We start from the raw sequence: 17,392 nt of genomic DNA on the forward strand, positions 1-17,392 counted from the left end.
ATTCAGCAAAGTGAACACACTTACTCGTTGTGACGTCTTTGCAGCAGTTGAAGCAACTGAAGAAGATTTGATAGACAGCTCCAGGAGTCAGATTAGTTATTGAACCATTTCCAAAGATACCCGCAGTGGATAAGGTGCAGTTTGGATCAGATGCCAAACTGACAGTTGTTGTATTTGTTAATATTTCTGTTGTGCAATTGTCTAAAAGTTAAAAGAACAGGAAGACGAACAAGAAAAACAAGACCAACCGTAGGAAATTAGCACAAATAGATTTAAGAATGAAAGAACTTCTTTTAAAAATCATTTTACAGATCTGACATGTTGACAGCATTGACATAATCCTACATTTAAGATCAAATTTACAAATACCAACATAAATGGCTCAGTGTTAGGACTTTTATTTCTTCAATTATATAGAGACGAACAGACATGTAGCACAAGAAGCAGTAAACATATACTTACTGTCACATACTGCTTGGGCATCCTGCAGAGACAAAGACAGAGAAAAGCAAAGTAAATCATTTTGCACCGGCAGAGGTCAGCATTGAGTTTTGAACAAATTCAAAGCATCAGCTCGACATCAAACCACCTGTTCGATGTCACAGGACACCGCTGAATTCAGCAATGACTGAAAAACGCTGTTGAATTTAAATTACTCATTTGAAATACTGTTGAGACGATGTTTCCTGACTTTCCTTTTGTAACACAGTCACACAGAGGTCCACAGTCTTTTCTGTTCAACAAAATATGATGCATTTTAAAGGAGGATGAATCCTAAAGTTTGAGTAAACTCGTCCTGTCTTTACGGTGGCCAAAAAAACCTTTTACATCTTCTCATTTGAAAGAATCACAGCTGAAACTGTTGTGAAACGTGAGGAAGACGGCTAGGTTTTTAAAAAGAATTCAGACTCCCTCACAACAAAATTACTTGGATTTTCTGTTCACCGTTTTTCGACAAGACGTAACCAAAGCGTGTTTGGGCATCACTTCAGCTGAATACATGTAAAATCATTGTGGAGAGCATCAAAGCTAACTAAATGATTTTTCCCTGATCTCATGGTTGTATGTTGCAGTTCCCCATTGAACTTCTGAGCAAGATTTATCTTGGAGGGTTTGGGGTGTTGTTTATCATTTATCTGTTCTGGCTTTTTCACATTTTACACAGCTAGGATGATAATAATAATAATGGTCAAAAATAATGTGAAATTGCAGATGTTTTAATGGAAAAACATAAAAGTTTCTTGTGCGATCCGTTATATATGAACAGAACTATTTATAAAGAGTGAAAAGTTTGTATCAAATGCTTGCTCACATTCTTGGGCTCGATTAGTTTGTCTTTGATTAGACAACGACAGCAAAGATTTCGAGCACTCATGCATTGCAACGTTTAATATATTTCCTTTATAAAAAAAAGTCAAACATGCCACTAGTACCAAGGGAAGGCTTTGTATAAGCACAAATATTGATATCCAGCTATGTGGGATGAAGCTGCACTGTAACGGATGAGATCATGTTTGTGTGCTTGTTGGTACAAACAAGGAAGCAGACCTTGTTAATACCTTGCCATCTGTAATCCTTCTGCATGTGTAATGGTTAAAGTGGGAAACTGCTGGTGATTAAATCTGATATCTCATTTCTCAAACTGCAAAATGACAAAACCAATGCTGATCACAACGAACCATCATATCACGTACAGTATGTCTATTGTGGCTAACATCTGTATCCTGGTATCAGGACCAAACACACAGGTCTGATTAGACATTAATTATTAGCCAACATTCACAATGATTTTCGTTCAGCTAAACATTAAACACATGGCATCATAGCTGAAACCTGCATCTTTCTCTCCCCCACAAAAGATCGCAGACAGGGCAAAGCATTAACGTCTAACAATGACAGAACAAATTTTACAGCTTTCTTTACATCAAAACTATGATGTTCAGTTGTTGTTCACATGTTGATTAAAACATTGATCATTTTGGAAGCCTAGGTGCTATTGAATTGCATTGTTTTGTACTTAAATGTAAATATTAGAAACATTTCTGGAAGCTTGAACCAGAGAATATTCTAGATTTTTGCGTAATTAACGCACTCAATAATTACAATTTATTCATCTTTTTTTTTTTTTTTTTTTTTTTTAATCAACCTATTAGTTTCCGCTCGCATCATTATGGTAGGATTTATTATAAAAACTTTTATCTCTGTCTGCCTCGTAAATTGGTAGTTCAGTGTCTATTTATATTTTGTTCTATCATTTTTTTTGTCCTTAATTATAGTTTAATGTAAACCATCTTTTGCATTGTATCGCATGTTGTGCATGCTTTGGCAATACTGAATTATACTGATGCTAATGAAACAGATTTGAGTAAGAAATTTCATATTCAACAGTAAAGAACAAATTTCAACTCAAACGCTGTCAGACCAGGAAACCAAGGAATAAAATTAGTCACTAAATGTTGCCCCTTGTACCCACCCGTAGATGCAGATCAGTGTCCTCCCTTTAGCTTTCCCTTTTCTATTCACAACAGTGAACCTGCTTTTCCTGCCTATCCTCTGGGACATTATTCTTCTTTCTGAAGAACCAAGGTTTCACACAGCGGTGCCTGAGGAGTTTAAGTTTTACAGAAGTCAGTATGTTAATGTTGGAAGTGGTTGTAATTTTCTCTTAAACCCAGGACTCAAAGATTAACAAACTAACTGTTACATAAAATTGTCAGGTATTTGAAAAAACTCCCGTCACTGTGGGTGTATTTTTTTCACTTTAACAGGAGGAACAACGAGTATGAGGAAGTGCTGTACATGTGCGTGACTGTTCTTGTGCTGTTGGTGTAGGGTGTCTAACAGAACTAACGCCCAGTGAAGCAGCGTCTGAATCTGACTGTTAGTCATTTAGTGATACACTTTACTTTCCCACCAGATTGAGAGTTTTTAAGAAAAAGCATTTCGGTAATGATCCTTACTGTCTGTGGTTGGGTTTGAATAAACAGTTTGACAGTGGCACTACACTCACACTATACTTTAACCTATACTGTAGGACCTCTACATATAAATGAATGTCCATTAGATTCAAACCCTTGCCAAACGAGTTCCCACAATGCTGATTATGCTCACCACTGACAGGAAAATCTGTCTGCATTTCAGAGTATACAGTTTTTAAATCTGATGTCTGGTGAGCCATTCCCGCGCAGGCCAGATGAAAGCGTACAGAGCATGAACACCAGAGGCTTCCATCAGCTGAGCCAGCTAGCTTCCAGTTTAGCCCTATGTTAATTTAAATGTTGATCAAATAATTTTATTGTGTGGTCCTTCATGACTTTCCAAATGTTATTAGACCAAATGGATTAAATCATGATTGTAAAACGACTTACTTGGCGGAGCTGTCGCACAAAAGACAATTTATCCACCATTTGACAGTGGCAACAGCAGCGACAATGTAAGCTACTGCGGAGCCTATGATGTAAGCACATGTCAACATTGTTTTTGTAATTACTCTCATTGGCAGAAGATGGAGACAAAAGGTCGGCACTTCAGGTTTGGAGGAGCAGTGTGTAGGATTTAGTGGGATCGTAGATTGCAACCAGCTGGACACCCCTCCCAACAGCCTCCTCTTCTGAGCATCAAACTCTAGAGCCAGAGTTTGGTTTGTTGTTTCTGGGCTACTATAGAAACATGATGGTGCATGTGTTATAGTGAATGTATTATGTATACATTCAATATCCTCTATGGATTCCCTAAAGGATTTGACAGATTTTACATCATATTATTATATTCTGTGGTTTCTTTCAAAAGCACAGTTTGCCCAAATTTTACTGTTACTGTGGGAAATAATACCGTATTATATTTGTTACACTTTTGCATTTCCTGCAATGCTACCTGCTGAGATGCCATAGAAGGCCATGATAGTTTATATCAGTGTCTTTCCACACCTTAAAATCACCAAAATGTTTTCATGCAGTTTAGGTTTAGAGTATGTTGGGGGTTATTTTTTAATACCAACACTGGGCGTCACCAAATTTATAAATTTTCCGATTTTTACAAAAAGAGGCTTGACATAAATTGTGTTTAACTTTAACATGGCCTGTTTAATTCAATTAAATTAAAATCTGTATTGTTATTGGCTGATTAAGTTTATAGTCATGGTGTTGACAAGCAGTTGAGGTTATTGACTCCATCTGACTTTAAAACATTGTGAGTTCATGTTTCAATCCAGGCGTTTTATTTTAATTGGTAAGCAATTAACTGCACAACACCGCTTTTACCTATGAATGTCAGCTTTTAAGCAAATGTGGAGCAGAAATTCTTAAATCTCTCAAAAAAAAAGAAATCTGAACATTTACTATTTCATAACAAAGGGGAAACCACATCAGCTGGTGAACATGATAACCACCAGAACAGTTACTAATAGGACCTTGTGGTAAGTGTATTAAACATAGTGATTTCTATTTAAAAACTAGTTTGTGTGTTGAAATAAGTTTAAAATTTAGTGTTACAGTAAATAAATTTAACAAACACATGTGAAACTCCCTGCTGTCTGTGTCTGAACTGAATGTGACAAACTGGACCACTTCCACCTTTTCAAGAATACGGTAAAGGTCACATACCGGTGTATAAAATCTGCATCTCAACACTGTGACAATCTCACGTTTCCATACAAAGATTCATGTTAAACTGACCTCTGGGGATGTGACTTGTCTAAACTATGACTACCAAAAGTTTTATTTCCCTTGGCGCTCTTCCGAAGAATCACTTTCTTTTCTCCTGTCTAAATAAACAAAACAATGTCTCCAGCCATTGCGCCTTGGCACTGACTCAGAGAGCAGAAGCTCAAAGTCCCTTTTGGGGAATTCTAGCCCCGAAATCCTAAATCCTAAAAATCGAGCTTCATTATCTTATGTTTACACTGTGACTCAGCTCCACCCATCTCAAGCCTTTAAAGGACCTAATAGGATCACTTCAATCAACGGCCGGTTCATTAAAGTCATTATCTTTTGTTCTTTCCATCTGATAAATGTTGGACAAATGCGCTGCTGAAAATGATTTTTCCAGTGCAGACAACTCAAGTTTAAGGATAGACAGTTCTTGGTAACTGCCTAGACTTTCACATGAGGAGCGATGTCTAATGCTCATTGGGAAACATACTTTGCTGGGACTCATCCAATGACCCCATTGCCCTGTATACTAGCTGTGCCCTTTGACTGGCCTGTCTGCGGGAGGAGGAGGAAATGGCTGTACTGACCACTATGTAAACATTACATCACCCCTAAAGGCAGCCTGCCACCCTGTGATTCCTTCTGATTCCTAACAGTCGGACTCCTGATAACACCCTAGTTCCTTCCTGCACAAGAACACTCGGACCCAAAAACAATCCAAAAAAAATCACCTTAAAGGCTGTTTGCTCACGGATCAGCCATTTAACATTTGCTCCTCATAATCTGATAACCTGGAACAAAAGCTTTCCGGAAAAAAAAACAGCACGATTCTTTGTTTTTGCTCCTTGAATTACGCAATGTAATAAAATAATATGACTGAGGTCTTGCTGGTGCCCTTGTTGACTTGCTGACCAGGGAAAGTGGATTCCTCTCCAGCTGTAAATTCTGCAAAATCATGTTATCTGACTCAAACCAAAATGCATGTGTGTATGTATGTATGTCTATGTGTGTGTGTGTGTGTGTGTGTGTGTGTGTGTGTGTGTGTGTGTGTGTGTGTGTGTGTGTGTGTGTGTGTGTGTGTGTGTGTGTGTACGAGTGTGTGTTAATGAGGAACAACACAAAATAAGATGTGGTTTGTGAGGAAAAAAAAATATTGGTAATAATATCTGGATTTTTCTTCTCCACTCTTTTGTCAGCTTTATTCCAGTTTATTTTGTTACTTCATACCATTAAGTCAATGACACCTCATTTTATTTTTTGTTTCTCATTTTTTTTCTCCTATTGCAACTTGCATTTGTGTGTTGACGTCTTCTGTCCTCAACTTGATTTTGCTGATGTAGATAATGGCACGAGAGAAGCTTTTGATGTCTTAGATGAGCGTTGATCAAGTACCAGTATATCAGTGAGTATTGATTAGCACTACTGATATTTGGCAGCCTTGGGCAAGTTACTAAACTGACCGTTAGTGGGTTTTGTTTGTCATGCTTAGAAAAGAGCTACAACTACAGACACTACGTCAACGGAAATAACAGTAAAGCTTAGGAAAAATAATGTTTAAGTTTGAAAGCTGTAACTAAACTGTAACACTCTAAATTATAATCATGGGCACTGACTTTGTACAAAATTCTCCCAAAAACATTTAGATAAATGTTTGGGGCACAGAACATGTTCTTTTGTTTTCTTTAGCTTTCATGTTCATTTGAAATAATTAGCTCATTTAATACATCAATCTTGTTTTACATTTAAATACCGGTTAGGGTTAAATTTACATCACATACGTAACTTTATGTAACTTTAATTACATAAAATTATTTATTTTAATCCAAACCATAATCGTTTACTAACCCTAACCAAGTAGTTTTGGTGCTTAGCCCTAAATAAATTGTGGTCGTGTGGATGAATAATGTGACTAAAACAACATCTGGGTGAACACACTGTTAGCTGAAACAGGTGTCCTGGGTGCGTGGAGCACAGGCGGTGTTTTCCTTACCCATGTGTGACAAACAATATGGATGACCACCGTAAATACTCGATACTTGCAATGTAATTCAATAAGTCAGCGCATTTAAATTTGTGGGTCAGCGGCTGTTAACACATCAGAACAAATTGAGATGTGATTAATTTCCAAATAACATGATTTAAATCCTCCTTTACACCAATAGCTCACTTCCACTGGTGGTAATGAACCTGCAGCTTGTTCTCTATTTAAAGTGCATTGCCTCATTAGTTTCTTATGAGCGACCTTCTCATTGTTTCTGTTCTAACATTAACTTCCTGGCACTTCCTGAGTCCACCCAAAGACCCCCGATAACACATTTGGACGACATTAAGGACATTTAAGTTGAGCATTATGCTGCGCTTCATACCTCCACCTCATTAAGGTCAAACGAAGGAAGACAAGAGCCACACAACACTGACTAATAGAGCAACACTCTGCCAAAACATAACTTGACAGACTGACATGCTCCTTCCTTTGTCATGGGAAATATGTAATTGTCTCACATCAATCTGTAGTTTTGACTCTTTGTTTTCCACCAGCAGGCAACATATTATTTTTTTACCTCTCTTTTGCTATTCTGCTTGGAGCAATTGAGACCACAAAGGAATATGAGAAGCAGTTGACCTCGAAAGGGTCAGTTTACCAAAATGACTGAAGAGAGAAGTTTGCTTTGTCATTTACCTTTTCTGATCAACACACGTCTTGACAACACAATATTATAAATAAATTAAAGAACCGGGCGTGAATCGTGAATGTGATATCTCACGAACACCTCTTTGGAATTTCTTTGAATTTGGCACAAATGTTCGCTTGGATTCAAGAATGAACTGATTGGAATTTAAGAGTCAAATCAAAGCTCAAAGGTCACTGTGATCTCAAAACTTTGTGGCTGTAACTCAAGAATTCGTACGCAAATGATGAAAACATCTTCACACAAATGTAATCACAGACTTCTGAAAACAAAACAGATTAATTTACATTAGCACAAACTTTATGGGAAAATCTGGACACTTAAGATGAACTCATAATCATCTACAGTGACAGCCGAAATATTGACTCTGTTAAATGGCAAATTAAGATACTTTTTTACAAGCATCCTTAAATTCCAGAGAAAGCTCTTTTTCTTTAAAAAAAAAAAAAAAGACCAAAAATTCAATTCTGGTTTGTTTTTCATTTTGTTTGATGGAGGTTTCCCATTATTTGGACCACATCTATTATACTGTTGATTCTATTATTTTTACACATGAGGTGTAAGTTTTTATACATTTGTATTCATTATATTATATTGCTTTGGAATGTAATAAAACAAATGGTACAATAGTCAACTGGAGAAGTTTAGTACAAGCATCCTTCTTTTGATAGAAACATGAATCTTAAACAATGCCAAAAGCAGTGTCTAAAAATATCTGCCGCCTCTAAAAACTCCCTGCACATGATCGCTGTAGCTGCGTATGTCTGCAGGTATCAGCTTCCCACACCACAGTCCTGCTGCTGCTGCTGCTGCTATCAGGGACCACATCAGAAGCTATGGAAATGAGTGACGGTGTATTTACTGTCTGAGCACTGAGGCAGCTCTGCAGACTGCTGACCTGCTGGCTGCAGATTCCCATCAGAGTACAATGCACATTACCATTAGAGCTTCCTCCTAATGCTGGTGGCCTGTGACAAGAGGAAACTGTGAATGAATGCATACATACACCCAGCCATGGGTTCTGGACACAGAGGGCTAGGCCATTACACTGAGCATAGAGGTGTGATCAGTGTGATGTTTGAAAAGTGTGAAAGTGGGGTGTAATGTGTGATCGAACATTTAAAGCATACTGCTAGTTTTGTATTCTTAGTAACTGGCTTCTTTCTGCAGAATTTAACACTTTCTATAGATTATAAAAGGAACTATGAGTATGACTGTCTTTCCTCTAAATCAAGACTTTAAAAAAAAATATGTGCACCAATAGAAGCTCCTACCCTGTCTGACCCTCACTTTGACTCTCTTCACAGCTACAGTGCACCATCTTTGCCTTTCTAACAGAGGCATTACATAATTCAATTTGAACCAACAACCATGGAGATGCAAAATTCTCATTCCCAGTAATCCCAACGGAAGGATAGCTGTCAATTCGACGACATTTCCTTTTAAGGCTCGAGATGCCTTGTAAAATGGGGTGATTGCTGGTATTTGCAAATAGCACCATCGTCAATCTTTGATCAGATGAAAGTGCACAGAAGACCATGTCATAAACAAGACTAAGTTGAAGAGCCACTATGAGCTTTCCAAAGGTAACCAAGCCATCAGGATGCATCAAGTGGTAACTGGAACACAAGGTAAAAAACAAATGCAAACGAATGCAGTCCACCTGTCAAGGGCACTTTAATAATCTGATAAATATTTTGATAGCAACAATGGAACAAATGTAATCAATTCCTGCAGCCACAATACAATTAACAAATTATACTGGTACATCAATAAATATACACCAGTTAAATGTTTTCAATAAATCTCGCTTGACCTCAGGTTTTGTTTGAATTTGTTTAATCAACAATTAAACCGTTATCTGCACACATATCATCTAAAGACATATATCAAAAGTTAATGTACTGTTCCAAGAATATCCAGTTTTTCTGGTAGAATAATGTAGCTCTACAGTACTTTGTGATCTGTTGAAGCTAAAATGTGAATTTTAAATGTTTCATGTCCTAACAGTCCATGTTTTATCTGTCTCGGCTGCTTTAAAATGTAAGGACAGGAAGCAAAATTTGAAATTTGCATGAATGTATCCAGCTACCCTTTCTGCTAGACATCTATCACGTGTTTGACTTTTACGCTGGCTTGCAGTCCTATTATGATGTCAGCTTGGTCTAAGTCAAGCTCTTTTACTCATAGTTTCTCCTCCAAAGTTCAAAATGTAGCCGACGTCCTGAGCCCGTGTTTGCCACTATCAGTAAAAATCAGCATCACAACACTACTGCTATTTGATTATTTTTGAGACGATAAAATAATCCCATCTAAATAATGTTACCTGTTTCAAATGAAATACAAATGAATGGTTTATTAAAAAAACATAAATCACACTCTCTGCCTGGGAGGGTATTGCACTAGCACCCCCTATTGGCTAGCAGGATGCATCCTCGAGACACCATATAGTAACTGTCTGCAGAACATTTCATGCCAATCCATCCAACCGTTGAGTTAAAATATTTTAATCCGGAAAAAAGGCCCAAAGTGGTAGGCTAACCAACGGCCATCCCCAGAGCCATGCTACAGAAAAAAGGACATTTAATTCAATTCAATTCAATTTCGATTGCAAAAACACCGCTGACGATGCTCCCAATATACTTTACAAACACAAAGAACAACCACATTAAAACACTGATGTCAACAAAATAGTAAAACAAAGAAGTGCAAACAAACCCAATTTAGTTTATGCGCTGTATAATTCCAGTTTAGTCATGCGAGTTTATAACAATCAGACTTTACATCACCTGGTTGTCGCTGGTGCTGGAGAACAACCCTAATAAAAACTGGCACTAACCGCCCGCTTTAAAGGTAATTTTGAAAAAATGATATTAAAAAAAAATTATTTTTTTTTTGAAGCATTCTAGCATTTAATCTGAAAAGATATCCTGATTGAGTGACGAGAGCCCAAATGACATGAGAGAAAAATAATAATTTTTCATCCCCACTACAGCCTTGTCTGGCCATAACTCGCTCAGAGGCCACTGATAAAATGATAACTATCTGCTGACAATACGGCCTTTCAGGCCGAGAGAGGAGCCTGCGTCTCATTTACATGGACTGGGGAACTGTGACTCTTTGTAATTCATCTTGTACATGCTGAGCTTCCAGTCGCAGCCCTGCTCCAAGGCAGCATGTTTGGGGACGTTCATTTGAAACTGAACTGTCTTGATGCAGTTGAAGAGGGTTGAGAGTGGGTGGAGGGAGCAGCATTCCACAAACGAGGACTTGATTTGTGACTTTTGGACTGTAGACCAATAATGGGACGCAGGACACAAGAAGGCTTGTGCTTTCAAATTTGGACAAGCAAGAATAGATTTAGAGAGAGAAACTTATCAGACGTCATCAAATCACTGGACGTCATCACGCGTCATCTATTTTTATACCCATGCAAAGTTTTAGAGATGCAGCTCGCCAAAAAGACTGTTCTTCACACAGTGTCCATATCCAGAGACGGGCCAGTTCTTTTAACTGTTATAAAACATCACATTTCCTTGTTCCAAGATGTTTCCCACTGATAGCCATGTCACTATTATTTCATTTCTACAAGGAGGCAGAGAAAGAGAGAGAAACAAATGCAGTGGATGGGACCAGAGAAAGGCTCCGTACCATGATAAAACTCATGCAAAGTATTGTACTTTTCCTGGGTCATCAGGGGGTGACAGTCAAGCTGTGACTTGGCACGCACTTTCTCTGGACTGCGTTTAATAAATCACTCTCTAATTTTTTAGGCCTGTTTTGAATCCCATGTTCTGCTAATTCCCTGTGTAATGACAGATCCCCAGATAAATGACCAGCTGAATGAATACAAGAAAAACATTTCAGCTACACCATTTTAAATACTGAATGGATTATTTCATTCGGAGGAGCTTTGTAATTGTAGACAAAAAGTGTGGGTCAGAGAAAGGACAGATTTATGACCAAATTAAAAAGGATAATGTCATAAAATGTTATCGCACCAGTTTTCAAATTAGTAAATGTAATAAGTAACACTTATAGCGCAAAATTTAAGGACATCAGATTGTCAGAGAAACAAATCTTGACAGATTAAGCAGGGAAAAAAACGAGATTGATTGAATATAATATAAATAATTGTTTGTTCCCTGATGTTACACAAGTGTCTGTCTTAAAACTATAATAGATTGGCTGTGTAGAGTCATAGAGGAGAAAGAACAACTAAAGCAACCAAACTAGCTCATGATGTTGTCTTAATAATAATTTTTTTTTAAAGTGAATGATAGAAATAATGCTATCTCTGTACAACAAATGATGATATCTTATACAACTAATTTATGGACAAGGACAAGTATATAGTAATGCCTGATATATAACATTTTGTAATATAAAATTCAATGCATTATAATCATAAATGGTTTCATTATATCATCAGCAATATTTTCAATTCATTCCCAAAAATCATACATGTCATATTCTATTGAAGGGTTAAGCAGCATAGAAAGAACATCAAACTGTTCTTTATTATTTTTGATATTTTTTCCCCAAGATAATCAAGTAGACTTTGAAACTGTATTTTTTCTTGATACATTTCAGTTAGCCTGTCATAGCATCATCATGGGTCGAGACTACTAATATATGTTATCAGGTCGATGCATTTATTAAATAGGGACTGAAATTCGAACCAAGATGCTTACTAAATAAAATAAAACATCCGAAATATTAGCTTTAGACTGGCTGACGCATAGTTGAGAGAATAATTAGGTGGAAATACGAAAGTTATATGAATGGAAAGTATCAGTATGCAAAAACATTTCCCTTCAGGGAAGCATTATGTTTCCCCTTTTCTACTTTTCTCCCCTTGTGCTTTTAGCTAGGTTAAGTTTCCAAATTAAACAAATTTAAATCACGTATTAACTACAGTTAGCATCTGATGCATCCTGAAGTCCATAGAGAATAATCCATAAAGTATGCAGCCTAATATGTTTGAAGAAACACATCTTTGTGACTAAACTGGTCCGGTGTTAAGTTGTGATTTTATCCTCTGCCTTTTTTTCATGACCTAAGAGGGACAAGTAAGGACTGGACACTAGTGTCCCACATCAAACTTCCTGTCAATGTGTTACAAACCCTGAGGTAAAAGATTAAAGATTGAGCTAATTGCAATGACACCGCTAGAAAACAGCAGTGAAGAAGGCAATAGGTAGGTAGGTAGGTAGGTATTTACTTTATTCATCCCCGAGGGGACATTTTTTAACTAGGAGAGGGAACAATCTGTCCCTCTGAACCTTGTTTTTTTTTTTTGTGTTGCTCATCCTCAACATCGATAACATCAGACAACGAAAAGACACAAACTCTGGCCCACAACCAAAAAACCTGCATGTTAACAATTAACAAAAGATATATAAATGTACTCCCTGAGACAGACAGGCCCCACCGAACTGGAGGGCTGATTTCAAAAGTCAGAAAGTTGAAAACAAGGCCAGATATTTTAGGTGCAGCATGTTTTGAACAAGAAAGTCCTGACCGTCCTGTCTCTTAACTTTGGGAGAAATTGTTTCAAATTACGACTTGAGGCTCAACAACCTAACATGTCAAGTGAAACAACATTATATTCTCTTCCTTACCACAACACATTTGAAAATCAATCACTGAAATGTCTAAAAACATTTAAAAACATAATAGAAATCCTCTTTAATACTGAAGCACACTGTTATAGCCTTACTCAAGTCTGTACATTTGTGCTTCTCTTGGTTTTTGGATTATATTTGCATGTGTACCATGTGGCCTGTGTTCAGGTGTGCACTTCATAGGTGTTGGCTAAATGAACACGCAATCGCACTTTTACTTCACTTTTAAAAACAATACAGTTATTGTGCCATTCGGCGACAGAATATTTGTAGACAACGAAGGCCTGCATTCAAAAACGAAAAGAACAGCAAACTTGACTAAGATGGAACTTTTGATTGTATGTCATAATGATCATTTATGTCAGACAAAAATTAAACAAAGTCAAAAGTGGTCTTTCATGCTAAATAAAGAAGAGCTATTTAAATCTTTCAATTGGGATCATTTATAATCTAAAAGTATAGTATGTGGAGTTTCATTTTACCCATAACAGACCAAACCAATGCAGGACCACACAAAAAGGGGCCAATTGAAAGAAAAAAAAAAAACATTATCTCGCAATCAATATTCTTCTACGCAATCGTGGGAGCAATATGAGACAATTTGAAATTTTGCCGGGTTTTGTACTTGGAGTTTATCTAAAGTCAACTCTGAGCCTCAAATCTGCTTTTCTCGACAAAATGTGTCCATGGCAAACAGGAAGTTTCAAGTTAAGTTTTAGGGCAATTAAGATGATATAATGATAATAACAGGATTTAGTTGGAAAAAATGTGGTACCTGGTTAGGAACTGTTTATAAATGATGAAGCTGATTTTCATGACCTCAAGAAATGTCCTCATAACTAAATGCAAACAAAACAAGTTAATGATGAGCAGGGTTTTCTGGTCAGATGCTACATTGAAGTTCTGATTAAGGAGTGGTAAATAAACAGTGTGGTTATTGTTTCAAAAAGTCGTAGGTCACTGTCATTAGGAGAAGTCACAGGAGCTGCTGTCTGTGGTGTTAACTTCATACTTTTTGCATACACCCACCCACACATCCTCACTTAGAAGTGAGGATGTGTGGGTGGCTTAGTGGCTTTTTGGTACAAAACCGTCAGGCCACTTCTGTCTGTCAGGTTGCCTGAATTTGACCTGCAAATGAAAGTGTTGTGTTCTTTATTTCTAGTCTGAGCAGTTTCCGTGCCAGTCACAAGTCTATCTAGACTATCAACAAAAAGGATTGATCTCAAATAGTGCAACAAGGTGACATATACACATTTAAAAACAGTCTCTTTGTCAATATATAATTCTGATCAGTGCGGAGTCAGTTCCACGTTAAGACTTCACATTTCCTTGTACTAAAATAAGTTAAATGCATGGAGGTATTAGTCCCTTGAGTTAAATTTGCAGTCTGTTTTGCAAAGCCAGAAAAGATATTTGCAGAAGGAACATCTCTTTATATTATTAAGGACTAAAGTTAAAGTTTTCGTAAAACCTTTCTGTAAAGTTGCAACTTGCAAGACGATTTTAACAGAAGCTGATAGAGAGCCTGATGCATTACATTACACAACACGAAAGACTAGTTAGTTGCACTTTACAAACGGTCCCTGATGTGAGGACTTGTGTCTGCAGGAGTGACAGGGACACTGAGCTGCACCTCATTCCATTCCTGACCCCTTTGTGTTGGCCACACACATCCTCACATGCCATTCTCAACCCCTCTCGCCCTTTTTCTCTCTCCCTCTACCACCAGATAGACCAGTGGGGCAAGGACAGGTGGGATTGTGCCTGCTGGATGCCAGTTACGTAATCTTTGTCCAGAAGAATGCTCTTTTCACACATTTCACATTACAGGTCAGGTCACTTGTGGAGTCCTGAATAAATAATTCAACGACAGATATTTAACATATAAAGAGTCTCATTCTTACTTGCCTTAATTATTACAAAGGAATGAATCACATATTTATTACCATAAACATGTCAAACATCATTGGACCTAACATATTCACTCCGTGCCTTCTAATAAACAGCTCACTGTTGTTTAATGTCTCCAGCGACCTATATACCGACATACATAACCTGCTGACATCAATTTCAATCCAATTAAAACTCTCAAAGGACCATTGTTCATCTTGCAGCACTGCTGTCTTTGTGGACAGATGAAATTGTTTTCTGATTGCAGATATTTGTTGGGTGAACTTTTCTCATCAGTGCGAGTTCTGCTGTCCCAACTTCTAACTGCAGAGAAGCTACCTGCGCAACAGGTGCAGTCCCACCGGGAGAAAAACGGACTTTTATCATTGATACAAAGCATCATGTGGTCTTGTGTAAGGAAACAAAAAAAATAATACTTCCCAGTTTAATTTTGCGCAAAATGTATTTCAGTTTTATCTTTCTCACCTTGAGGAGAGCACTGAAGACCAGAAGAATCCACAGAGAGACACTGAAGCGCAGCAACGGCGTCATGATGCCGCACGCTTGGAGAGTAGATTCAAGTGTCTTTTCTACCCGATAACTGCTTTCATGTCCGGACTTCTTTCTCCCTTGAAAAGACAACCCCTTGACTTGTACTTCTCACTCCTAACGCGCCAAGTCAAGCCGCCGCTACATCAGGAGGATTAAAAGTGAGGAGGGGAAACTTTTTTCTTTCCTCTCTGTGAACGGGGAGGAGCAGCGGCCAGGCGCGTCACTCGGGGAAGTTTAGTGAAGTCTGCCGCTCCTCTCTCAACATCACTTCAATTCTCCCGACTTCTGTATCACCACCGATGAGTCACGGCTTCACACAGCAGCCCTGTCTGCAGGGTCGGAGGAAGGAGCTGCCATCCTTTGAGTCATTTCACTTTATTTTCATAACTTGGCCATGCAGACTGAAGGCATGTATCCGTGGGGTCCTTTTCCTCGAAGTAGGCCTGTAGTCACTGGTGCGCAGCCCACAATTATTTACCGGTATCTTTTTTTGTTGTTGTTGTTGTTTTTGCCCTTTCCCTATCATGTTATAATAATGGCTGAAAATAAACGGTATGACCCAGGTGACACGACTTAGCGCACTCATCTGTTTCCGTTCCGTTCCGCATGTTTTTCTCTGTCGACAGCTACTGCTCGCCTGAGCAATGTTACATTTTACCTTCCAGTCGTGTGGCTGCAAAAGGGCCCAAAGAAAACACGGAAGTTTAATCCTACCGAACCTGTAGTGAAGGCAGACCAGTAGCAGCAAGCTCATGTTAGCAACACTACCAGCAGGCGAAAAACCTGTTGATGTAACTCCACCATGAGCAGAAACACCTGCAGCTTCAGTCCCCGGACAGTACTGGTGCCATCGCTGCAAGTATGCAACATGTTACTCATTATGCGTTTGTCTTTCCAAAAAAAATGTTGGTTCTTGCGTATAAAAGCTGTTATCAAACATTTAATCAGACAATACAACCCACTTAAGGAACATTTCTTGTCTGCTCCAAACTTCTTCTGAGAAAAGTCCCTATTTGTTGGCAGAATGGCACGCGACTGAGTGACTCCCGTACACCATTGGTTGCCAAATGATATTAATTATATAGACCTTTGTCAAAATTAAAAGCCATCCTTTCAAATTTAAAGTCCACCAGTGTTTCAACACTTTTGTGTGAACATGGTACTTGTACTTGTATTTGTATGGTGAGGCTCCAACAGCTTCAGCTTCCTTGGCCCGAAGTTAGAAAATAGACCGTTGGTCCTCCCTTTGTAGCCATGACGGAGATAGTTGAAGATGAAACATGTCCAGCGTTCCACTCTCATTTTCCTTTTACCATTGTGACACCATCCGGGTGGTCACACGGGATTGCAGGTTTCCATACTTGACAGCGTGAACTCAGGGATACTCATAATAGTGAGTGTAAGTACACAATTTGAAACAGCCTTGGTTTTGACCAAGCATTGTTACTCTAATAACTGAAATGGTTGTCCCCTTGATTAAATACATTTATCTTTTGAACTGCAGCAATATCCTAGTATCTATTCACTGTGAAATTCAGAATGTAATTCTTGATTTGCTGATAGCGGGCCAATTACACACGCCAACATCTGAATAATCGAGAAGTGGCACTTGTTTTTTTTTTCCACTTCAAGGACTGACTAACACCACAGTAAGCCCAACTGTCAAAGAAAATGTTTATTGGAAACTTCCCATAAATTACTGGTGTGGTTTCTCTGTTACCAATGCTACACATGCAGAGTGATGGCTCTTTAGCATTAGAGGGGACTTCAGTCAGAGGGACGAATGGATGTCATAGGGTTCCTCATGTGATTCAGACAGAGACATTTACCATACACACGAAAATCTTTTGTAAAGTCAGAGAAATGTGTGAATTGGATTTGGAGTACTTCATGCAGTCACTAATGGTTATCTAGCTGCTGATGGTCAGTAAAAACCAAAACACTGACCGATACCTTTTTAAACCTCAGAGGCTCCTTTTTA

General features: G+C 38.2%; 1 protein-coding gene across 1 annotated transcript in view; it reads right to left on the reverse strand.

Annotated features, from left to right (window-relative positions):
- Nucleotides 1-15,510, reverse strand: part of LOC138205980 (receptor-type tyrosine-protein phosphatase beta-like) — a 35,679-nt gene extending 20,169 nt beyond the window's left edge. The window contains exons 1-3 of the mRNA XM_069162382.1: nucleotides 15,346-15,510; nucleotides 463-484; nucleotides 25-201 (exon numbers count right to left, since the gene is read on the reverse strand). Coding sequence (XP_069018483.1) covers nucleotides 25-201; nucleotides 463-484; nucleotides 15,346-15,411 — 265 coding nt within the window. The 5' untranslated portion in view covers nucleotides 15,412-15,510. The remainder of the gene's footprint in view (nucleotides 1-24; nucleotides 202-462; nucleotides 485-15,345) is intronic.
- Between the last annotated feature and the right edge of the window lie 1,882 nt (nucleotides 15,511-17,392).

Source organism: Embiotoca jacksoni, unplaced genomic scaffold (assembly GCF_022577435.1).
Source record: "Embiotoca jacksoni isolate LCO1_2020_lvr unplaced genomic scaffold, fEmbJac1.0.p SCAF_3, whole genome shotgun sequence".
Lineage (NCBI taxonomy): Eukaryota > Metazoa > Chordata > Actinopteri > Embiotocidae > Embiotoca > Embiotoca jacksoni.